Genomic DNA, 23,734 nt, shown 5'->3' on the forward strand with positions numbered 1-23,734 from the left:
GATACTTAATATATCCCCTTAGTTAAACCTTATATAGTTTCCTATTCATCCTAGCTTCCCTATTCCTTACTATTAGATAGGCGCGGTAGCTATAGGTATAAATACCACTCTAATTAGGGCGTAGGTCGACTATATACTCTTTTATTAGAATCGGTATATTCTTTCTAAACTATAAGTCGAGGATTTCTACTAGGGATTTTTATCCATATCGTTATAAGGGACTTATATTATATAATAACGCTACTGATCTAGTACTCTCTAGCTATTTATCTAGTAGAATTCCTGCTCCGTTAAGTATAGTATTAGACTTTATAATAATTAGTTAACTGGCTCTTTCGCTGCCTTTATTCGGTTTATAAGTATAGGGCGGTGTAATTTCTATATCGATCCCTTAACTACTCGCCTATAGCTAGGTTATTAAATCCCCTGCTATATGAATAATTAAGGGTTTATTATTACTACGTATCTTATAGATATATAATATAAACTACCGATTAACCTATTATTCGAAGGCTTATAGCGCGTTATAAACCGTAACGCTATTTTTCGAAACTAAAGGCAGTATATAGATCTAGCCGCTATATTCGTCCTTTATTATAAGAAGATATCGTATTCCGTTATAGCTCTTAGGTAGCTCTTAAAGATCCTAATAAATACGCTAAAACGGTTATAGGGAGCGGTGTTTTAACGTGTATCAAGATATAACTTAATATATTTAGGTTCGGGAGTATATCTTATAGTCTATCCGCTTAGTTCCCTTAATTAACACGTTTCTAGCGTTACGAACTAATACTTATAAAACGCTTAGTCTAAGATAGCCTACTCTTAAGTGCTATGACTATTCTTCTTCGACTCGCGGACGCGGAGAGTCGCGGGAAGGTCGGTAATATCAGTAAGCTTTTATTAGTCGATCGACTACTATAACTAGTATATATTAATAGTTATAATTAATCGGAATAATACTACGTAGTATCGGTTAGAATAACGAATACGAAGAAGAAGAAGATAATAATTAGCTTATACTAAAGGATAGTTATATTAAAGCGTCGAAGCAGCTTTAATAAGACTACGCTCTTCTCCGCTATTCTAAAGCATAATAAGTAGTTATATCCCGAATACTAGATTAGCAGGAAGTTACTAGTTACTACTACTACCCGGGCTTATAACTATCACACTTAAAAACGTACTACTACACTAAAAGAGAATTCTCTAATATATAGGTACTTCTTAAGGCATATATAGTTTAACACCTCTTATATCTGGGCTAAGCGTGAACGCGAAATACAACGTCGATATATTATCGTTCGTGAAGCAGTTAAACATAGTTTTAAGGCGGCCACATATATAAAAGTCTAGTTACTAGTCTTATTTCTTTCTTCTATATACCTAAGGCTGGATCGAGTCTGTGAATTTGAAAGCCGCCTAATCAGAGTATTCGCGAGGCACTCCTCTATCCCTTGGAACTGGCAGACTGGATCTGAGTCGCGTTTCGTAATAGTATCGAAATTATACCAAGGCAATTACGGTTCTCCTACGGGTTTCTAAACTTTGACTATCTTATAATAATATATCATTTGATAGGCGGAGAGCGGCAGGCTATAATGGACTTTATCTTACATCACGGTGCCCTTTAGACCGACTACTAATATACAAAGCACTACACGGAGTCATAATAACCAGGCGCACTGTTAATTCTGCTCGATTTAACTGGAGGTACATTGACTATGCCGAGCAATTAGGAGTCGGTCTATCAAAATACTAATACAGTGGACAGCGTATGTTATCGATTCTATATATTACTTCCCCCAGTTACAACTTGCTAACATGTCATTGTGTAACGTGTTCCAGGCTCGAGAATGAAACCTCGATGACTTTTGACTCGCTGTCAACAGTATCAAGCCAGTATGTGTCACTTGTGGCCTTTTGCTGCCACTAACACCATTGCATATCGCGATGAATCGTGTCAGGCTCGCGCGTTGAGTGTCCTTTGTCCCGGAATATAATGAGGACAGTTAAGACATACCTTTCTGATTGCAACTCTGGCAACTGCTATCTTTTCTTCTATTTCCTTGTCTTTTCTCCTTCTTGTGCTTCCTAGTTTACTTCAGATATCGGCAACCGCAAAGTAATAGGAGTAATGGTCATGGAGAGGGACAAAAATCAATATCGACCAGCGGTGGGTATTGGACTTATGGCGACCATGTTAGTTCACGGTAGAATATCACAACATCGCCAGAATGTTGATGCCCAAGGCTGTGCGTTCGTGTCTTTGCATCACAACGATGTCCCAACTGACAGGTCGAAGAAGCTTCCTGAAGGGCCAGAACACAATAGCTAATTCTTTCCAAGTTAAGCACCGATTCCCTGAAGCTATCAAGCCCCGTCCGATGTGTTTTGTGTGGAGGTAACATGAGCTCTGTTGTGTGGTTTCAGTCTCAGTTGCCATGGCTTCGCAGTGACCACTCAACAATAGCTAACGCTGGCCTCTGGAGCCAGTGACACCCGCCAGTCGGTAACACCAGGACGCACGAGGTCTTCGTAAGTTCGGTGATTCCGTCCCCGCCGGAGGTGAACAGGGAAGGGTAATTCAGCTATGTCTCGGTCCATCCGCTGCCCCGGCTGGCGTCGGCCTAGGCACCGCCTCTTCCAATCTTCACTCGTCTCCCGAAGAGGCCTATGCTGTTCTTCCGAGGATGCTGCGGAGTGCCGGTTCAAGCAGTAGATACGTCCAGCTTTTCTCGAGAACCTGGCCCGGGACAAATTTCCCTTCGGTGTTCAGTTTTTCTACCACAGGATACTGCGCCGTGTTTGTCTCAGAGACCTATGGATAGCATTCGGAGATGTAGGCGATATCGCTACATGGGAGGATCGGCTCTTTGGTTGGAGTGCTCCTCGCATTTGTGTGTACCTGTTGCCTTTCTTTCTTTTCTTCTCCTAAAACCATCGTTTCGTCCAGCTGTGGCTCTTGAGTCCTTGGTGGGATGCAGGCACTTGCAAAGGGCTTCATGTTGTAAATGACGTTCAGCACGATCCAAGTTCCCAACCTTGGCCCTGGGTTGGGAGGTGCCGTGGCGTCCGTCCTTGGTTGGCGGCCTCAATATTGTCTGAGGCCCACGGGGTTATCCGGGTCTCCTGCTCCTATTCATGCTAGAAACGCACCCAAGATGGTCAGACATGGTGCTTTACGAGCGATAGGCTTACCCGTAGTCTTTTCTCGGCCCTTTTCACAGAGACACAAAGGCAGGAGGGTCGAAGGGCATGTTGTTTGACCACTCCGACCTCGCCGGAAGCATGATGGTACGGTTAAGATGACGTCGCAGACAAGCCTTGGGGAACAACGCATAGGGATTTACGGCTTTAGTTATCTGGGCCCCGTGTTGATTTAGCTTCCCTCAGGGGTCGGACTGACTCTGGCATCGTAAACTATTGAGTACTGGTGAGTTGTCACGAGGCCAGTCTCCAGGGTACGACTTGGCCGTGGATAGCATGTTATGTATGTTGCGTAGGTTAGCTGACGCACACGTTGGCAGGGAAGCTGCTGGACCGGAACATCAGATTCGTAGATATGAACCCTAGCAGGACGGTGACCGTCCACGCATGCTACAACCCGGGGAGGCTTTTCTGGGCGGGAGCAGGTTGTCGCAGCGCTTACAACGTAGGCCGTTGGTAAGGTAGACAGCATCGGGCTTGAATAGGAACACCACCACTTGGTTGGGCGCTGCAGGAAGAGTAGCCGTAAACGGAGAGAGGCCATCAGAGGCCTGTACTCGGATTACAGACGTCGAGATCCACCTCCATGTTGGCACTCAGACTGAGGGGTTGAAGATGTTGGGAAGAACTTAACAAGGCTGATCCTTGCTTCCAGTCCGCTAGTCGAAGCTAAGGACGCGACTTGTCCCAAAGAAGACGTCTTGCTGGTTTTATACAAATGAGAGCAAGCAAGTTTCTCGGGGAACGAAGAGGAGGTGCTGCAGATGGTAGAAATGGGCTAGTGGCAAGATCATCCACTAATTACCGCAGAAAGACGCCGATCAGCTCCGTGGACCGAGGATGGATCTGCAAGGTAAGCGGGTGCCGAGCCGCGGAATCCATGTATAACTGCTTCGAACTCTGTAAGAATTCAAGGCTCTTTTGAACACGAGAGCACAGGGTAATTAAGGTAGGAGTGGGAGGAGTGGAGAGATTTGAAGTCGGGTCATACGGTATAAAGCAAGATGGACTCGGCTGTACAGTAACTCCGGCTCCGGGAGCCCACGTGATATGGCGTGACCATTCTGGACCAATGGCCAATGGGAAACAGCTTTCCCATAAACATATGTAACGCTCTCCCTCTCCGCAACGTCGGCGAGTCTCTTCAGCCACCATCCCCGCCCTTCATTTCAACCCCATGGGCCCGCACGACGGTGCAATGTACAACGTACCAATATTGGAAGTTCTTCCCCCTGCAGCTGCACTCGACTCCCCTGTCCAGCCCGTGCCATGGCCTAGCCATGTCCAGCACCCCAGACACGACATGGGCGAACGGCTAGCGAATCGCCTGCATGCCCAGAGACACACCGCGAAGCAGGCCAGTGTAAAATTTCCGCATGGTCACGCGCCCCCCTTTTACTGCCCTTATTATTAGGTACTGTCTGTGACTGACAGTTGGTTGTTCCATTGGAGCGATTCTCGTTGCATCTCTCGCTTCTCCTTTTTTTTTTTTTTCCTTTTCTCCGTCGGTTTCCGAGTTCGAGGTCTTGGGCAGACGCCACCATTTTTTTACGGACGCTATTCAAACATTCTCATTACATATTTCAGTTTCACGACAAAGCTCGAACTCGACTTTCTCGCCTGCACAATGTCTGTGCAACGAGGGTGGCTTTGACCTAGTACCGAGTACCAGCCTCGTCGTTGTCGAGGCTTATGGAGAGAACCGTTATGATACATGAACCCATGCTGCCAACTCATCATACCGACCATGTCGTTTAATTACGAAGTAGCAGTGGGTATTGGGGCGTTGAAGAAGCTAAGGATCTTGGGATCTTGGGATCGACGCAGTGGGCGCCTTCTCCACACCTTCTCCACATCCTAGCGAAACCAACGAGGCGGCTTGGCCTTGACTGGTTCTTCAACCGCTGAAACAAGAACAGGAGCCAGCAACAAGTGGGCTTGGAATCGGCGTGCACTTGCAACGTACGGACATGCCTCATTCGTACGAAACACAGCACGCACGCACACACAGCACCGCCTATGGAGGGCTAGGGCTGGCAAACACAGAGCCAGGACGACAGGGGTCGAGGACAAGGTGGCGGAGGGTGTTCGCTGTACGCCCTCAACTCTCTGTACGTCCCGTCTCAACCAAGATGCATACCGAGTAGGTAGGTAGGTTTTACCTACGAAGCAGGTAATATACGAAGCTATATTACCTGCTTCGTAGGTAGTACCGTACGGACACGTCCAAACATACAACTCCGCCTACCTTACCTAACATGTCGCCGGCATACCCTTCTCAGCCATCCGCCTATTCGGCGGTCAGGTATTAGGCTGCAACTACGAAGTATTACTCAGTACGACCTTACGCAGCATCTTTGCGGTCCATGATCCATGACGTCCGGACAACTGCACATTATTATACATTGACCAAGACAAACCAGAACCAGTCTTTATTGCAGGTCGGCTCGCTGACGGCCGATGTCTCCCCCCCCCCGCACTGCAAGGTGATCAATAAGGGATCTCATCTCAGCACGGTCCTAGGGGATCATACGTTGTACTGAGCGCACTGATGACAGTAGTTTACGATCCCTGACACCTCATTCCCAGTCAGATCTGGCGCCCACAAAACACCGACACTCGAAAACCCGGCCGAAAATGACAAATAATCATGGCAAACTCCGCTTCTATCCGTGAGTTTGCGCAACAACGCGGCAACGCCGTATATGGTAGGTGCATAAGGGTAAGGGGGCGCTCAGGAATCAGGATCGCTTCTCTACCTGCTTGGGACACGTACCAAGCCGCCTTGTCTCCCAGCCCGTCTTAGCTTCGAGGCGTTGTCGACGAATCGCGAGAAATGGATGACACATACGAAACAGACGACAATACCGGAAATCCGGATACCACGCTGCACCTTGCTTTTTCGGGACAGCCTCTTTCATTTTATTCTTCACTCTCTCAACATTTGTCCTTTTGGTGGAAGCGGCCCAATGCCACGGGATGCCACGGGAATCCACCTGCCTGGCCTCACATTCGTCCCCCTGACCGTTTCCTCCCCCCTGATTAGTCCACCTACATATGGTTGCAGCTTCCCCTCAAAATCCCCAGATCTTGGAGCGTGACCCAGGCCCCGGTCATGCGGAGCAAGGTGCATCCCTCCTAGCTAAGGAGCTTCCCATTCGTCTAGAGTCTCGATTCCTCCTCCGCCCTGTCACTCTTCCCTCCTCTTCCTCCTCTTCCTCCTCCCACCTAGGCTTATGCTGGCTTTCCCGACCGAACCACCGAACCCTAGGCGGGGGCCACGATGCGATGGGGAGGAGATCAGCGTGACCGACAGCGTGGTACCATCGTGTTTCCCCCCCTCTATCAGCTTGGCCCGGGGTTTCTCTCTGTCTTGCTTATCCAATATTACCCCATACGGGATGCCAACTCGTGCTGCACTCTCTCCTTCAAATAAAGTCTTCGTCGCTTCCAGGCCCTAGCCTTGATTCTTCAACGCCTTGGTCTTTGCTCTCTTCCCGGCTCGGTCCGATCCCGTTCCCTCAGTCGTCGGTTACGGAGTGCAAGCGATCACGTCTCACAGTCACGGACGACAGTCCCTCGCCCGGTTTCCTTGCCGCCAGCGACCCGCTCTACATCGCCATCGACATATTGCGGCCCCCCTGACGTTCTCAACTGCGAGACGAATTACATGGGAGTGCCGTCTTGCATCGGACGCAAGCATGATCATGTTGTCGTTGGCATAGCCGTTTCATCCTCTCCGGTCATCCTCGACTGCTCGACTCCTCGACTTCTCCACTCCCCCCCTGCCGTCTTGTTTAGCCTGGGTTCCTGAAGCTGAGGCTCAGCTCCCCTGCTCAAACAGTTACGACTAGAGCATCTCGTGCACATTCGTACCATGGTGGTCGACGTGGACTCCCTGAGGCGGGATGCGGGTTTTGAACCTTACCTGCCATGTCTTGAACCGAACGCGTCCTGCGGGGATGTCTTCAGCTACCAGACGGATCTGCCATCGCCTTTGTCTCTGCCGCCAGGCGATGACCCTCAAGAGAGAGAACAGTCAGAACATGAACATCCACAAGACGAGCGTGTTGTGCCCAACGATTCGACATACACCTTCCTGCCATGCTCACCGCCCGCTTCCCCCCCATCACCACCCCTGTCTCAGACGACTCCCGACATTTCGACCCCAGAGCCTGAAGCTTTTCCGTTCTCCCTCACCCTTGACGTGGGCGCTTCCGACTTCCACTTCGCCCCCGTGCCCTCATACCTCGTGCTCCCATCGTATGCCGCAAAACGTTACCGGGCCGCAAGCGACGTCGACGGCCCCAACACGGCATCCTTGAGCTGGAAGAAGCGCCGCCTGCGACACCAACTCATCACCAGCCGCCTCTCGCAACCCTTTTCGCTCCCAGCGACGCACATTATCAACCGCGAAGCCGTCGCCGCGGGGGACAAGCGGTTCATGAAGCTCGCCGCCTCCGCCTCCGCCAGCAAACGCTGCACGAGCGTCCAGAGCTCCATCATCCGCCGCGCCGCCCTCCTCAACAGCGTGAGGTCGCGCCTCCAGAACGAGCTGACCGAGCGAGGGGAGGTCCTCCTCACCGACGCCGCCGCGCAGACCACCATGCTGCATCGCGGCCAGCAGGCTGCCACGGGTGGGCGGTTCTTCAGCGTGGCGGCCATGCCGGGGCACGATGCGAGAGGAGGCGTTCGTCCGAGGGTCGTGCTGGTCCGTCCGTGTGGCGGCGGTGGTGGGCTGACAACGACGACGACGACGACGACGACGCCATCAGCTGGTGTGTGCCAGCAGCGGCTAGACGGGAGACCTGCGTCGCCCGCGCCGTCGGTGCTGAAGGTGGCGGAGAACGCGGCCAGGAGGGTATCCAAGTCGCCGCACCTGAGGCCCATGCGGTCCCCCGTCTTGGGCCCCGCCGATGCCGGCCCGGATGAGGTGGGCGATGACGAGATCGCCTTCCCGGGTGATGACAGCCGGTATACTTCGGGGGACGAGGACGAGTCTGGGGATGTGTACTGCGATTTCGCTGCCATCTTTGGCGGGCCGCCTGAAAGTGACTCGTCTGACGATGAATCCTACGAGGAGTGCCTGGATGAACTGGATGGAATATCATGGGTCGGTCGGTAAAGCATCTGAAAGTTTGGACAAAGGCATATGGGCGTTTCTTCTTTTGCTGGACTTCTTTTCTTTGTTACTTCATTCAAACAGCACATGGCGACCATAGGACTTTGCATGACACGGGGCGTTACTGAGTCCGGCCGGCGTGGGATGGACAGGTCTTGTATCTGTAATGGCATCAAAACGGTCATGGGAGCGTTGACATTCGAGGTGAAATAGTGAACACGATCAAACTCTGCATAATACCCAGAAAACCGCTTGATTTTGATTTCTGATACCAGATGTCTAGTCACACACCGGCTGACTGAGTGCCTGCCGTCCATTACTGATTCTACATGTCTAAATGTAGCTCCTGGCTAGGTCGTTGATCGTTGTACAGCGCAGTGGTCGTCCAAAATCACCGAGGATATTATGATTAGGTCTTGGTATGTACAAGAAATATCCGAAATGGGCAGTGTGCGTTGGTTGGCTGTATTCACATATCACGATGATGGGGAAGTGCCCTGCAGCTTACGCGCCCTATCTTTCGCGATATCACACATAGCCTACACCCAGGCACACCTGATTAGCATCACTGTGCACTAACCATTCGCTTCGGACGGGACCAAAGAAACACAAGGTGCCGGCAGCTCACCTGTATAGCAGCCCTCTCCTCCGCGGCAAAGTCCCCACGGGCAATGCGGTCCCGCATATCCTCCATGATCTCAGGCCTCCCGCGTCCGTTGACGAAGACAACGTACCGCAGCCCCGGGAACGCGTCCTCGTACTTGGCGTTCAGGGCCGCGAGCTCGGCGGCTTCGGCCTCGCTTCCCCCCGCGCGGAGGCGAGCCTGCTCGGCGGCGGATTGCGCGCTGTTGACTTTGGGGGCGCCCAGGCGCGGGTGGGAGCCCAGGATGTTGTGGAGGGCGGTGCGGTTCTTTGGGGTGGAGTCGGAGGCGAGGTCGGTGAGTAGGTCGTGGATGTTGTCTATGAGGTCCATGTAGGATTCGAATGTGGTGGATGCTAGCAAGGGAAGGACGAGGGTGTGGAGGGCTGGGGAGGGCTCGAAGAGGAGGTCCAGGGAGGCGGTTTGGTCGTTGGTTGGGAGGGATCGGAGGGTCGCGATGTTGGGGAGGGAAGCAGAGGACGCCATTGTTCGTTGGTCAGGTACGGAGGGTTCCCGGTCTATGGTCGATGTAGGTTAGATGGGAAGGATGCCAGATGGATGTTGGGTTCCTAGGGCATGTCAATGACAGATATCTATCGTCTCTGTCTCACGAAAACAAACGTCGTGATCTGTTCGGCGGGGGAGGGGGTCATCGCTCGGCTCCGGACAGGCGACTGATAAGATACGTGTAGATGGGCGGAACCTACCGAGGATGACGTACGAAGTACATGTAGTGTACGTACGATGTACCTGCAGCTTGCAGTGGCCATTCACCCATTAGCGTGACGCCACATTGTATTACGTAATATTTGGCTTTGGCAAAGAGATGTGGCTCGGGGTTTTCTGGTTGCTGGGTTGTGGCAGCTGGCAGCTGGCAAGGCTGACGACCTTGTTTTTCTTTCCTGCGCATCTTTGATGGAACACCCTACTGGCCTTTCCAAAGTCAATTCTCTCCAAGGCTCTCTGTGCTGCGATTTTCACTCCAATTTTGAGCTGGCCACTAGTTTTGGGAATTAGTGATAATGCTGTGTGGAAGTATGTCGATTTTTCTCTTTCTTTGTTAAGTCTGGCACCTTGCTAACGGCGTCAATGAAGTCTCGGGAGAAGCTCCCCAGGAGCCCGTCGCATCGAGAAAGTCGGGTAAGCATCATCCCAGCCTCTTTCCTGAACCATTTTGAACCCGTAGGCGAATCAATTGGACGAGTCTAATTATACCTGAAGGGGTCGTGTTTGAAAAACGCCTCATCGAGAAGTACATCGAGGAAAATGGCACCGAGCCCGGCACTGGCGAGGCCCTGACCACCGAAGACCTCCTCCCTCTGACACAGTCGCACATCGTCCGACCTCGGCCCCCGACCCTCACCTCCATCCCCGCCCTGCTAGCGACTTTCCAGAACGAATGGGACGCGCTGGCGCTCGAGACATATAACCTGAAGGAGCAGCTGGCCCGGACACGCGAGGAGCTGGCGACAGCGCTGTACCAGCACGACGCTGCCGTCCGCGTCATCGCCAGGCTGACGAAGGAGAGGAACGAGGCTCGAGAGGCGCTATCGAAGGTCACTGTCACAGGGGCGGCAGCCAATGGGGATGAGATGGCCATCGACTCGACCGAGACACTGCCGGCAGAGCTCGTCGAAAGGGTCGAGGCGAAACACCAGGAGTACGTTGATTGCGTTGTTGCGACAAAGCAGACCGATACTACATTTAATTTTCTTCTTCTTTTCTTTTGGAGTTGTCCCTACTGACGTCGTATGAAACTCCCATCTAGGTTGACGAAAACGCGCAAGAAGCGCCCGATCCCCGAAGGCTGGGCCACGTCGGACGACGTCGCCGCCCTCCAGACCACGGCGTCAACCGCCCTCCCGGTGCCCAACGCGTCTTGCCTTGCCCTCGAAGGAGGCTACGCCGCCGTTGGTGGGCCCGAAGGAAATGCGGCCGTATATTCCGTCGAGGCCGACAAGTTGGAGCGGGAGGTGGCGGTGAACGCACCCATCACGGACGCGATATGGACGAGCAGCAGACTCGTCTTCGCCACCACGCAAGGGAACGTCAAGATCTTCGAGAACGGTAGCGAGGTCGCGTCGGTTTCGGAGAATGCTGGTGCCGTCACTTCTCTTGCCCTGCACCCGCTGGGTGACCTGCTTGCGTTTGTCGGCGTTGACAAGAGCATCGTGTTCTACGACCTTGACACGCTGAAGCGCCTTAGCCGCACATACTGCGATGCCGGTGCGTATTCCACTCCCCACCCCCCCTTTTCCCTTGCTATATTAGTCTTCTCTTCTACGGTCGAACGCTACCACTGCGATTTTCATCGCGATAATGATTTGTGATGCTAACGCAAAGGCTGGGATTTTCAGCACTGACGACTTGCGCCTTCCACCCCGACGGACACATTTTCGCCGCAGGCACTACGACGGGCGAAGTCCGGCTCTTCATGACAGCCACGCTGGAACCCGCGACGTCGTTCTCGCTGGGCGCACCGATCCAGGCGATCACCTTCTCCGAGAACGGCTTCTGGCTGGCGGCGACGGCCAAGGGGCAGACGACGGTGACGATCTTCGATCTGCGCAAGGAGGGCGACGCGGCCAGGGCCAAGGTGCTGGAGACGGGCGGGTCGGTGCAGTCGCTGGCATGGGACTACACGGGCCAGTTCCTGGCGACGGCGGGGGCGAGCGGGATCACGGTGCAGCAGTACACCAAGAGCTCCAAGTCGTGGTCGGAGCCGTTCCGGAGTGCGGTGTCGGCGGTGGCGGTCAGATGGGGCGACAAGGCGAGACAGCTGGTGGCTGTCAACGGCGAGGGGTCGGTGTCGGTCCTGGGCGTCAAGTCAGAGTAGGGGGGTTTGGCCTAGTTGTGCCGTGGTCATTTCTTTTGAGATTATAACGACTAGGCAGACTTGGCAAAGTGAGGGCGGTCTTTGCAATATGAGAGAGGGAGTTGCTTAGTTGAAGGCGTTTTGGGATTTGATTGGGATAGTGGTTCCCCTGACCGACGTGCCCGTGCCTTGTATCATTACATAGACCATGCGCAAGGTGGTGGATGCCTGATCTTGAGATTGACGTTGTTGGCGGAGACCCAAGTTGGGCGTCACTGTATGGTATGTACTCGTCGAAAGCCTTCCCTTCGGAGCTGCGGCAGCCGAGCCGAACCATATTGGTGACTCCCCTGCTCTTCGTGAATCGGTGTCATGCAGTCGTACACCTAACGTGAGATGTATCTTCGCACAGGGCTTAACCTTAACTACGGTGTACCGAGTGCAAATGAGTTCCTTCGTACGACTTTTCGGAGAGGGTTTGGATGAGGTGGCAAATAGGTAGGGCTGGTGCCGGCATGCCGGAGATATCGGCTAATTATATTCATAAGGTAGTCATTGGCTGTATTTTGGCGACGACCGGATGTTACTAGAAAAGTCGCGAGTGAACATAGTACGGAGTACCTATGTACATAGGTACGGAAACAAAACGATCGTTGCGAAGATCATAAGGTGCTCAACGCTTCAACTCCGACGCACTGTGACTGAGGCGAGAAAACACCTGATAAATACTACTGTGCTGATTGCAGGAAGAGAGCAAAGGTGGCATTCAACGAAACAAGAATAGAGTTTCTGGGGACATTTGCACTGGACATACAACACAGTATGATGGATCACCAAGACAATGTACAGTGTATATGACACGGTGTACTTACACTGACCAGGAACCCGAATGATCACCTAAGCAAACTCAGGCAATGGATGATGGGGACAGGAACCTGGGACCCCGTCATTTGCACGGACATACATACGGACAATATGAACTGGATCACAGTATGAAGTGGGAACGGACGGGAATAGTACAACTTCACCCACCCATAACACAATCGAACACAACCACGCGCCTCGCAACTCGCAACTCGACTTTCCAATCCCGCCCAAATCATCTCCGCCACTCTTTTCTTCCTCTCTCGACATCTCTATCGCCCTCACTTCGTCTCACTTCGTCACTCCAGCATTCTGACTTCTGACCGCAAGGCCCCGACCTTGGACCGCCCAGGTGTCCCGTCTCCCACCACCAATCCTACGCCTTCTTTATCCTCCTGTCATACCTTTATTATACGTGCCCCGCCGAAGAGACCCGCGAGGCTGGCCTCCATTGGAGACGGTTCATAATTAGCATTAGCATCGACATCGTTGCGTTGTTTTCTTCTTTATTTTTATTCGGGGGGTTTTTTTTTCCTTTGTTCAGTCACTTGTTTTTTTTTTTTTTTTGACTTGGACACCACGAACCTGGCTCGGTTTTCATAACGGCAACACCTCTCTCATGTGGGTAAGTTTATTTCCGTTTTATCTTCTTGCCGCCCATTTCCCCGTCTTTGCTTGCCGCTCCTGCCTGCTCAAAAGCGGCCCTCGGTTCCTTTAGTCCCCTTTTTGCCGTTTAGCTTTAGGCCTACCTCCACAAAACCCGCTCTTGCCTCGCCTCTAACCATCTTTCGTCCACAGCGAATTTCTCTCGCCACCAACTTCCCCTAGATAATGAGCCTGGAACGCTCTTCCGTGGAGCTACCGCCCGAATTCTACGGCTCATTCGACGCGGCCGAGGTTGACGGCCCTTATCTTGAGCACGACTTCTATCTCGAGTCAAACGATTCCCTCGACGACCAGTCTGCTCTTTACGACTCCGAGACCGCCGAAGACGATTCCTTGTCCTTTGACGAAGATTCGCCTTCACACAGCTCCCAGTCTCCCTCTCCTTCTCCTTCTGCCTCTCCCTCTCCCTCCGTGGCCTCCGTGGACTCCGTGGCTGCCTTGGATCTTCCCGAATCCTTTCGCCAAATTCTCGAGCGTCAAACCGATTCAGCCCCGGACCTGTCCGATATTTTTGGCTGGGACTTGGGCGATGATAACGATAGCATAGGAGGGCAGCTCATGGATGAGATGGAGGCCGGGCTCCGGGATCAGAACCCTCACATACGACCCCGCCCCTTTCTCGAGCCGCCGCGACAGGACGATGCCTTCGTCCAAGGCTTCGACCAAATGCGTCAGTTGCTTCGCGGCGATCTAGGCGAACAGCCAAGAGCACAGAGTCGTGCTCGCCGTTCTCGTCCGGACTCTGAACCCAGGCTCTTCGTCTCCGACGATGACGATGACAACTCGCTTGACGACATCCTCGTCGACATGGAAATCTTCGCCGATAACCCGCCCCGGGCACCCCGTCCTTCGGCTCGTGGCCGGCGACACCCTGCTCCTTCCGGGGCGTCCGAAGTCATCGACCTCACCAACGAGCCAGACAGTCCGGTCCAGACGCACGCCCGGCCGCCGTTACCGAACCCTCGCCGTCAAAACTCCCAGCTACCAAGGGACCCGCCTGCCTTCTCCCGGAGCGACAGCAGCATCTTGGGCGGTCCCAATGTCATCGACCTGACCGACGACAGCCCCGACCCGCCTCGCTCCAACGGCGCTCATTCCGGCCCACCGAACCGCCCTGGTCGCGATGTTGACCTCATCTTCGTAAACCAGCGGCCCGCCGTCGGCCCGCGACTTCCACCACCGCCACAAACGCCACATAATCGTCCCTCGTCGTGGTCGCGGCACCCCCACGGCAGCCGCCTTCGGGACCGTGGGCGGAGGAGCCTGCTGGATGGCATCCGCCGCGAATTCGCCAACCACATCTCGCTCTTTGGCCTGCTGCGCCATGCCCAGGGCGAGGAAGACTTGGCCGGCATGATGGGCCCACACGCCTTCAACCCCATCGGGGAGGTCAACCTGGAGTACAACCACGGCGCCTTTGACCAGCGGCCTCCGTCGCCGAAACCTGCGCACGAAGTACCCCCTCCCGCTCGCGCTGGCTTTACCAGGGACGCCAAGGAGGAGGAAGCCGCCGTCTGCCCTGCATGTGGCGAGGAATTGGCGTACGAGCCTCCCGACTCTGAATCCCAGGCGTCCGAGTCGCAGCCCTCTCGAACGACCAAAACGGCCAGGAAACGCGCTCGTGGGGAGCATCATTTTTGGGCACTGAAAGAATGCGGTCACGTGAGTAAACCCCCCCCCCCCCTTTTCTGCCCCCCCTATAAACCTATAACCATTATTTCCTTTACGTGGCGTCATGAAACTAACTCATTGGGGGGAATAGGTATATTGTGCCGAATGTTTCGAAAACCGTCGACCCACCAACAAGCGACGAATTACCGGTTTCCGAAACGATAAGGATATGAAACCTATTTGTGCAGTGGACGGCTGCGATGCAGCCGTGAGCAACAAGGCTAGCTGGGTCGGCATCTACCTTTAACGACCGCCCAGACACGACTATGCTCGATTGTTTCTTTTGCCCTGTGGCCTCCTTCTCAGCAAGGGACGGATTATTGCATGTTTTCCAGTGGAAAGGATTAGGGATCTGATGAGGCTATATGAAGGCGTCGAGTCGCTGAACCAGAAGACCTGCGTTCTTCACACGGCGATCTTCTTGCGCAGAGCGGACGAGGGATCGGCAAGGAGAGGAGCGGACAGATGACCGGACAGAGGACCGGACAGAGGACCGGAATGGTCTAGGTATAATCGTTCAAGCTGTTTCTGCATTGCAAGGCGTTTGGGGCGTTGGCTGACCAACCCTACGGAACGGAACGGGGGACGGACTGGAGCTAGCGTAGGGGCCATGGACATGGATCGCATGATTACCCCTCCCCGTTGTTGCTTACAAGGTCTTGGTTTTAGACCTTGGTCTTTTGATTCCTGTTTAGGCTTCGGTTCTTTTACACTATTTGTGTCCACAGTATACCAGTGAAGAATCCTGGGCGCTTGCCGCCTATGCTATGAATTAAAGCACTTTATTGCTTTGTTGTCTTTACGTTCTGGGGCGTGGCCGTGCTACGAGGCGTCACGACATTGACAGGAATTCTTTTTGCTTCCTTACAACGTACCTCGTTTTCTTTCCCCTTTGTAGTCCCCAAAAGCCCTCTTCCAGATAAAAACGCCCCAAGGGGTATCGTCATGCAAAATCCCATTCCCGCTCCACTCAAAGGCTTTGTCGTGGCCCGCTACATGTAACGCCATGGTCATCTTATATCCAACGCTGATCTTTGTTCACGAAACAAAACGCTGCTCGGGGTCGTTCCCCCAAGCATTAACCAAATCCCACCAGAACAACCCCCCCCCCCCCCCCCCACAACACACACACAGATGACGCAAGCGCAGGTCGCGAGCTAGACCAAATCATCGTCCCAGTTCTCGCTGAATAGTGCCCTCATGTCTTGCGAAGAGACACAATTATCCCTGATGTCGTCTCCCAGCGGGTCGGCTTGGCCCCGCTTCGTCGACTGCGACGGTAGTTGTGGACTCTCCCGAGCCAGGGAATGTTGTGGGCCTCGGTTCTCCAGGTTTTCGTCGTCGTCCCAAGAGGCCTCTTGCATCGCGCGGAGATCTTCCGCGGGGAGGAGTGGGCTACAGGGCGTCCTAGATGTCTCTATCGGCATCGTCGTCCTCCGTTTCGTCGACGTCTCTGGTTTCGTTACTGAGGACGGCAAAGGGGGTGATACGGGCTGTCGGGGTGGTAGGCGAGCTGGCGGCTTGCGGTTACCCATGACAGTGGAGACCAATGGCTTGATGAGGCCGGGAGGCTTGGTTGCGTGTTTGGCTGCACTTTGTAGGTAGGCCGACTGGTTCCTTGGCGGGATACGGTTGGCGTGCTGTGGCCGTTCCAGGAACACATCGGAACAGGATAGCGGAACTCGAGGGCTTGGTCTCGGCTTCATGGTAGGTCTGGTCCTGGTCGGGGTCTCAATTTCCTCAAGATCTTGAGCAGAAAGCACGCAGTCCTGCGTGCAGAAAAACGGCATCATTTCGATAGACACTGCCTCGATAACTGTAGGTCGAGGGGCGCGGGTCGAAGGCTTGGCGTCTTCGGGGTGCTGATATATAGGGACTGAGATCTTGACAGGGTTATCCAGATTCGGTTTAACCACCGGTGCCTCAGGCTCGCTGAAGCCGGAATCATCCTCATTTGCGAGCAGTTCGCGCTGGAGTTGCGTGCCGGACGGGAAGAGGTCTTCGATGTCGGCGAGGTCAACCACAGCAGGCGGTCGGTGCCTAGCGTCTTCGTCGATCACGGGGCCAGACGCCTCGGAATCCTCGAGTATAGGTGATAGGCGCGATTTCTTCCTGGGCGGCGATCTCGACCGCAAACTGATCGGCTGCTTCTGCTTTGGCGGGAATTCCTTCGGCGGGGATTTCTTCAAAGGGAACGCCTTCGGCGACGTATGCTTCGGCGATATATGCTTCGGCGACAGCTTCTCTAGTGATTTGACCCCTGGCACTGGACTCGGTTTCGGGGTGGCCGGTGGGGTGCAGTTTCCTGAGGGTGTGCAATTGTCGACACTTGTGGCCTCGCGGGTGTCAGAGATCATGATAGGCGATGGTGGCTGAGGGGACGGTCGGCGCTCTGTTGGTAGCGATTCAATCCTGACACGATTTCGCACGGGGGTCCGTGTCACCGCGGACGGGGACACCGGCAGGGTATCCTTATCCTTATCCTCGCCCTCCGCCTCCTTGCATATGGCCACTTCCTCGTGCTGTGCATCTTCTTCGTCTCTGGCCCTCCTCTTTACAGTGGCATTGCCATTGAAAAACCCCGCCAGAGTGGGCTGGCTTGGTCGAGGCGGTGCGATCGGCACGCCGGCCTTGCGCTTAGCTTCCCGTTCTGCATCCTCCCTCGCCTTCTTCTTCTCGCGCAAGATCTTGGCCTTCCTCTGTTGTCTCTCCTTTTCCTTGTCTTCTTTCTCTCGTCGTTCTTTTTCTCTGAGATCGCGTCGGATCTCTTCTTGGAGTCGCCGCTCCCTCTCGCGCTGCTCGGCCCTGGACAGGCGGGGTCCCCGGGTTCGTTCGAGAAAGGCCTTCCGCGCCTGTTTTGTCGTCATGGGACGCCGCAGCTCCGGCGGCGGAGAAGCGGTACCTATGTGTCCGGGTCTATCGGGCACGAGGGTGAACTTGCACTGGTCTAGGGGCATGGCCGGGGGCGCGTGGCTTCATTCCAAGGGATCTAGCGAGAGACAGGGCATGAAATGGAAGTAGCAAAGATATCCAAGAAAGGTATAAGCCGTGTCAAAGGTCAGATGTAGAACCACACAGCTGGTGGGAAAAGAGTGGATGATTGCCAGACCGTGGTGTCAAGGGAATAGTATGAATAGAGAGATTGATGGGGGAGATGACGAACGGACGCGAAGGCCCCGCGCGATCACGTGATTTTGCTTGGATTATGGGATTGGCGCACAGCCACGCGGGGTGCTGTTTAGCCACAGGGTCTCACCAGCCACTAGTCGCGGGGTTGAAGTGTGCCAGAAAACAAAAACAAAAAACGAAGAGAGAAAAGAAAATAAAAAGAAAAAAAGAAAAAAAAAGTTCGAAGCAGTACCTAACCCATTTTTCTGCGACAACCCAGCGAAGGTCGACTTGATACTGAACTATTCCCCGGTACCTACCTACGTCCAGTATTTAACCTCCGTTTCACTCATTCTTCTATCAGACACCAAAGATCACAACAACATCACAACACCATGTCAAAGCGCACGGCGGAAACGGAAAGCGGCGACGGCCCTCTGAAGGCCGGCGAGCGCCCCGAAAAGATGGACATCGACGATAACGAGATGGGCGAGTTTGAGGACGAGTTCGAAGACGAGTTTGAGAGCGAGGACGAAATCATTGAAGCTGGTGTTGATGGTCGGCCAGACGCCGAGAGAGAAGCAGAGGAGAAGGCGGGTGGGTAACGACGTCCTTCCTCCATACTCCTCTTTTTTTTTTCCTTCTTTCAAGGGTGGACCGGCCTCTGTGCTAACTACGGACTTCATGTCTTTTTCAGGTGGTGCCATGGACGTCGATCAAGGGACTTTTATCGTGGGAAGAAGCAAATTGGAGCCTGGTCAGACTCTGGCTCCCGACCTGAGCACGTACCAGATGCTCCACAGCCTCAACACACCGTGGCCATGTCTCTCTTTCGACATCTTGCGCGACAACCTCGGCGACAACCGCAGCGTCTACCCTGCTACCATGTACACGGTCACGGGAACACAGGCCGATAGCAACCGGAGCGACGAGAACCAGTTGATGATTATGAAATTCAGTGGTCTGAGTCGGATGGAACGCCCAGACGACGAAGATGATGAGGAGGACGACGACGACGACGACGAGGAGTCGGATCCCATTCTCGAGACCAAGTCCATCCCCCTCGGGTCGACGACAAACCGCATCCGCGCGCACCAGATCCCTTCCCAGGACGCGGGCAGGCCGGCGACGACACTGACGGCGAGCATGACCGAGTCGTCCAACGTCTTCATCCACGACATCACGCCGCACCTCGCATCGTTCGACAACCCGGGGGCCATAGTGAGCGCGCAGCAGAACAAGCCGGCGTGCACGGTACGGGCGCACAAGACGGAGGGCTACGGCCTCGACTGGTCCCCGCTGGTCCCCGGCGGCAAGCTCCTGACGGGCGACAACGACGGGCTCATCTACGTGACGACGCGGACGGACGGCGGCGGGTTCGTGACGGACACGCGGGCGTTCCAGGGCCACACGGGCAGCGTGGAGGAGATCCAGTGGAGCCCGTCGGAGGCGTCGGTGTTCGCGTCGGCGTCGAGCGACGGCACGGTGCGCATCTGGGACGTGCGGAGCAAGAGCCGCAAGCCGGCGCTGACGGTCGAGGTGAGCAGGACGGACGTCAACGTGCTCTCGTGGTCCCGGCAGACGACGCACCTGCTCGCGTCGGGCGACGACGACGGCGTGCTGGCGGTGTGGGACCTGCGGCAGTGGAAGGGCGGCGCGGGACAGAAGGCGTCGCCGTCCCCGATTGCCAGCTTCGACTACCACAAGGAGCAGATCACGAGCGTGGAGTGGCACCCGACGGACGACAGCATTATTGCGGTGGCGGCGGGGGATAACACGGTGACGCTGTGGGATCTCGCGGTGGAGCTGGATGACGAGGAGAGCAAGGACACGGGTGGTGTTAAGGATGTGCCTCCTCAGCTTCTCTTCGTGCATTACCTTGCCAATGCCAAGGAGGTGCACTGGCATCCCCAGGTCACGGGCAGTCTGGTGGCGACGGGAGACGAGTTTAGCATCTTCCGGACCATTAGTGTTTAAATAAATCTTGAGGACGGAAGAGGAAGGAATGAAAGAAAGAAACAGATGGAGGGTTCTTCACGACACAGGGCCCCTATTGGATGGACGAAGGATCACCCGGGGATGGTATATGGCGAATCTCTTCCAGGCTTTTACTCGTGCGTTTTGATTTTCCTTTCGATGGGAATACCGATACTCATGATTGATGATTGGGATGGAATAGACTGCAAAAGCTCCTTGCACACATTGTTTGCTGGGTCAGATGGGTTGTGTTGTTATACGCAAGTCCTCAGAGATGCCGACTCTTGGTCATGGTCGGAAGTACCTATGTATACCTTGGGTAGGTAAGGTATTTAAGGAAAAGATCTCGACGTCCCGAATAGGTACCAGGTGGGGGTGTTCCTGCCACCAGGATCCAGGAACGTCATGACGAACAGTGAAACACCTCCTGTGGTCATGCGGGGGAGGGGTAACTTCACAGTGGTAATTCTAGGTGTATGTCACTGTATGAATACGGAGTACCTCATCAACCTCGTCTTCCCCCACCCCCCCATTTCTTTCTCTTTTCCCCCCCTACCAACAACCAGCCTGACTTGCAATTCCATGACTTACAATTTCATCAATGGGCAGTCTGAAAGAGGTCCGCTATTTTACCCCATCTGCGAAGATAGTCTGTAATTACTGCTTGTTGCTGCAGATACATCGAATCACGGGACGTTACGACGCGTCTTGGCTCCTCTTATTCTCTGTCCTGACGATGGGCACGATGAGACTCGACACATCCATCACCTGGATACCTTGATTATCCGGGACACCCATCTCCTGAATATCATCACCTTCGGATCCGCTCAATAATTCAAGAACCGCCAATATGGATTGACCTGACAACCCCTGCCCAGCGGTGATTGCAGGGCGCGCCGCGTAGGCGGCCTCTCGAATTCCCACCAGCTCGCCCCCCTTGGGCCCTTTCACTCCTTGTCTTGAGCCTCCACCCTTTTCAACCCTCCAGTCCACCCTACGCCATCCAGCCCCCAGTTTGGATGCAGTTTCAAAGTACATCCCCTGTTGGATTTCCAGCTGAGATGGTCACTAACGTCCTCTTAGGGTTCGGTGGCAAGCGCCGTTGTTCCATCGTGACGCGACGGTCAGTTATCTGCCTGTAACAACCTGGTGGGCCGTGTTCACCACATACTGACTCTAAGGTCAGGGACAATCTTCTATACCTCGTTCCCAAGAGTCAAAATGCATCCACCAGGAGTTGGAAGACGTTCGTGCCCGTGCCAACTCGGAACATACAACTCTTCCCAAGCGCCCGGTAGTTATATGATGTACACATAACGAGCCAGGATATCGTCCGGGATCCCCCGGCTTGTCTACCAACGGCCGGATCCTCTTCACGCGCGCCTAGAGAGCCTCCTACTACTTGCGAGGGCGGTAGTGGGACCTCTGATGGCTCTATTTTCCAAGGGAGCTAAGAGCTACGCGCAGTCTGTGTCTTGTCTCAGGTCCGGACTCCGGAGCAGATGATGTTGTCAGTTCCACCCCTGATGACCTTGGGTTGGTCACTAGTCCGGTGTTTGCTTCGGCCTCGTCACCAGTCGTCTTCCTCGCATGCCCACTGTCTCCTTCTCCGTTTCACCATTTCAACCTGTTTCCTTGGCCAGACCGACGGTCGACCTTGTCGCTTTTGTTGCAAGACAATTACTAGGCCACGGCCTTTGCTTACTTGCCATGTCTGGGACCTCTCGATTCTCCTTCGTGAGGACCTAGCGGCTCCATGCAATATCGAGTCTTCCATGTGTTAGCTGCGGGACTTACTACTGGGATGGCAGAAGCTGTTGTTAGTGTCCTCAACTTGCAGGAGGGCTTGATTCGAGGCCAACAACCGTCTCCATGACCTGGGTGTTTGTTGCGAGAGTGATACTAACCAGATCTGCGACTCAACCGCTCCGCTTTGTCCTAGTGTCTCGTATGGCTTGTTTCGACCCTGCAACTGCGCGCGTATACACACGTAGGCCACAAACCTGGACCTGAAATGAGATGATGATAACCCCTAGCACAAGATGCAGGAAATGTTCTCGACTATAAAGTCTATTGAGATACCCTCATGGCTGTCAACGCAATGGATCATTGTGATGTATTGCAAACCTCAAGAACCAGAAGACTCAACTTCCTCCCTCGCCATGTCATCCATCTACGACCTTGCATTCGGCATCGAGATCGAGCTGTCCGTCCTCGCCTCCAAGAAATACTCGACTTGGTCTGCTGTGGCCAAGGACATCAGCGCACGACTGTCCAAAAAGGGGCTTCGCAACCAAGTGTGCGATCAGCCAAGCCACCACTATCGCGTCTGGTCCATCGTTCAGGAAGTGACTATTCCTAGTCAACCGGCGAAGAATAAGTGTACGTCCCATCTTCTTTTGCTTTAGCCCAACTCCGTCCTATCCCCGTCCGTCGGTGCTCTTCCCCGGTGTCAGCTCAGCAGAAAGACAGTGTGGTCGAGGCTGATATCAAACTCGTTGGAACCGTCCTCGCAGGGGCTCTGGAGCTGGTGTCTCCCATCTTCACCCTCAGCTCGACATGGCTGGCCGACCTGGAGACCATCTTCACCGAAGTGGGAAGAGCCTTTAAGATCGAGGAATCCCCCCAGTGCAGCACGCATATCCACGTTTCCCGTCTCGACGGCCGTGACTTCACACCCGCCCAGCTCCGGTCTCTCGCGCAGGCGGCCCTCCTATACGAGCCCTATATCGACATCCTAATGCCCCCCGGACGGACTTCCGCGTTGTCGTCCTCGTCCTCGTCGTCGTCGTATTGGTGCCGCAGTAATCGGCAGAGCCCCGTCTTGGCTGCTGTTGCTTCGGCCGCTGTCACTGGGGCGCACCCTTCGCCATCATCTTCTTCGTCCTCCTTTTCGTCCCACTCCCCCGGTTCCCCTCTCGCGGCCTGTCTGGATCTTTTAGACGCCGCTGCCCCTCCAGCGAGACACCCGGACGATTCTGACCATCGTGGTGCCGTCGCCGCTATAGTGGAGACGATGTGTCTCTTCCCGGCCTCCAGCGCCTACGGGCGCGCCCACGGTCGAAAGAGGGACTTTGTCCACGGGAAGGTGTACAAGTGGAACTTGGAACGCCTGCTGGGCGACCACGCGGACGTGCCTCGGACCATTGAGTTTCGTCAGCCCCCTGGAAGCACGACTGCCGAGGACGCCATCGGCTGGGGCGTCCTGACCTTGAGTTTCGTCGCTGGAGCAATGGCCAGTGGCAGCGGTAGGGCTCCTCTTGTCCCCCGGGGGGAGGAGGCCTCTCTGTTTGAATTCTGGGAGCACTTACACCGTGGGGCGGATGTACTCGGACTGGATCCATTCTTGACTGAGTATCTACGGTCTTTCGTTAACCGGACGATGCCGGTATACTGAGCTTCTCTATCCTGGCTGGGCATCAAGGCTTCGACAACAAACCTGATTCGTTATGATAACGTCTTTATCTGAATTTCACCGGTGTACCGCAGAGCACAGATCGCGTCTGGATTCAAATGAAGAGGGGTGCTAGAAGACAGATGGGTGGACAAGAGATACATGTAGCACCCTGTCCGTAACCCGAGATATCTCACCCATGCGAGATGGTGTCACGGCTCTCTCCTCTTCCCTGATACAGGACCATCACTCGAAGTAAACAGCCAA

General features: G+C 54.3%; 10 protein-coding genes across 10 annotated transcripts; 5 read left to right on the forward strand and 5 right to left on the reverse strand.

Annotated features, from left to right (window-relative positions):
* Positions 1–1,450: 1,450 nt before the first annotated feature.
* On the reverse strand, positions 1,451–3,176 carry SODALDRAFT_360444 (hypothetical protein; the record flags this gene model as incomplete). Its single annotated transcript, XM_028614265.1, has 7 exons — positions 1,451–1,477; positions 1,840–1,912; positions 2,226–2,312; positions 2,358–2,416; positions 2,479–2,696; positions 2,942–3,093; positions 3,160–3,176. The coding sequence occupies 7 exons, from the start codon at positions 3,174–3,176 to the stop codon at positions 1,451–1,453; spliced, it is 633 nt and encodes a 210-aa protein (XP_028465915.1).
* Positions 3,177–3,200: 24 nt separating this feature from the next.
* Positions 3,201–3,936, reverse strand: SODALDRAFT_182054 (hypothetical protein). Its single transcript, XM_028607063.1, has one exon. The coding sequence runs from the start codon at positions 3,752–3,754 to the stop codon at positions 3,383–3,385; it is 372 nt and encodes a 123-aa protein (XP_028465916.1). The 5' UTR covers positions 3,755–3,936; the 3' UTR covers positions 3,201–3,382.
* Positions 3,937–6,656: 2,720 nt separating this feature from the next.
* SODALDRAFT_182125 (hypothetical protein) lies at positions 6,657–8,616 on the forward strand. The gene is made up of 2 exons (XM_028607064.1): positions 6,657–6,925; positions 7,012–8,616. The coding sequence occupies exon 2, from the start codon at positions 7,088–7,090 to the stop codon at positions 8,333–8,335; it is 1,248 nt and encodes a 415-aa protein (XP_028465917.1). The 5' UTR covers positions 6,657–6,925; positions 7,012–7,087; the 3' UTR covers positions 8,336–8,616.
* On the reverse strand, positions 8,607–9,642 carry SODALDRAFT_296643 (hypothetical protein). The gene is made up of 2 exons (XM_028608805.1): positions 8,961–9,642; positions 8,607–8,871 (listed from the first exon to the last, which is right to left on the reverse strand). The coding sequence occupies exons 1-2, from the start codon at positions 9,456–9,458 to the stop codon at positions 8,809–8,811; spliced, it is 561 nt and encodes a 186-aa protein (XP_028465918.1). The 5' UTR covers positions 9,459–9,642; the 3' UTR covers positions 8,607–8,808.
* A 240-nt stretch (positions 9,643–9,882) lies between these two features.
* Positions 9,883–12,118, forward strand: SODALDRAFT_344891 (cell cycle control protein cwf8). The gene is made up of 5 exons (XM_028613182.1): positions 9,883–10,007; positions 10,068–10,112; positions 10,194–10,632; positions 10,741–11,198; positions 11,330–12,118. The coding sequence occupies exons 1-5, from the start codon at positions 9,995–9,997 to the stop codon at positions 11,806–11,808; spliced, it is 1,434 nt and encodes a 477-aa protein (XP_028465919.1). The 5' UTR covers positions 9,883–9,994; the 3' UTR covers positions 11,809–12,118.
* A 1,364-nt stretch (positions 12,119–13,482) lies between these two features.
* Positions 13,483–15,235, forward strand: SODALDRAFT_324540 (hypothetical protein; the record flags this gene model as incomplete). Its single annotated transcript, XM_028609895.1, has 2 exons — positions 13,483–14,979; positions 15,080–15,235. The coding sequence occupies 2 exons, from the start codon at positions 13,483–13,485 to the stop codon at positions 15,233–15,235; spliced, it is 1,653 nt and encodes a 550-aa protein (XP_028465920.1).
* Positions 15,236–15,393: 158 nt separating this feature from the next.
* On the reverse strand, positions 15,394–15,615 carry SODALDRAFT_360450 (hypothetical protein; the record flags this gene model as incomplete). The annotated part of the gene is made up of 2 exons (XM_028614266.1): positions 15,394–15,516; positions 15,580–15,615. The coding sequence occupies 2 exons, from the start codon at positions 15,613–15,615 to the stop codon at positions 15,394–15,396; spliced, it is 159 nt and encodes a 52-aa protein (XP_028465921.1).
* Positions 15,616–16,133: 518 nt separating this feature from the next.
* On the reverse strand, positions 16,134–18,187 carry SODALDRAFT_333889 (hypothetical protein). Its single transcript, XM_028612084.1, has one exon. It carries the CDS (start codon positions 17,943–17,945, stop codon positions 16,146–16,148), a length of 1,800 nt encoding a protein of 599 aa, XP_028465922.1. The 5' UTR covers positions 17,946–18,187; the 3' UTR covers positions 16,134–16,145.
* A 132-nt stretch (positions 18,188–18,319) lies between these two features.
* SODALDRAFT_312650 (ribosome assembly protein RRB1) lies at positions 18,320–20,572 on the forward strand. Its single transcript, XM_028609203.1, has 2 exons — positions 18,320–18,693; positions 18,794–20,572. The coding sequence occupies exons 1-2, from the start codon at positions 18,492–18,494 to the stop codon at positions 20,071–20,073; spliced, it is 1,482 nt and encodes a 493-aa protein (XP_028465923.1). The 5' UTR covers positions 18,320–18,491; the 3' UTR covers positions 20,074–20,572.
* A 1,414-nt stretch (positions 20,573–21,986) lies between these two features.
* On the forward strand, positions 21,987–23,734 carry SODALDRAFT_182183 (hypothetical protein). The gene is made up of 2 exons (XM_028607065.1): positions 21,987–22,455; positions 22,590–23,734. Exons 1-2 carry the CDS (start codon positions 22,116–22,118, stop codon positions 23,468–23,470), a joined length of 1,221 nt encoding a protein of 406 aa, XP_028465924.1. The 5' UTR covers positions 21,987–22,115; the 3' UTR covers positions 23,471–23,734.

This window comes from Sodiomyces alkalinus (assembly GCF_003711515.1).
Source record: "Sodiomyces alkalinus F11 unplaced genomic scaffold SODALscaffold_6, whole genome shotgun sequence".
NCBI classification, from domain to species: domain Eukaryota; kingdom Fungi; phylum Ascomycota; class Sordariomycetes; order Glomerellales; family Plectosphaerellaceae; genus Sodiomyces; species Sodiomyces alkalinus.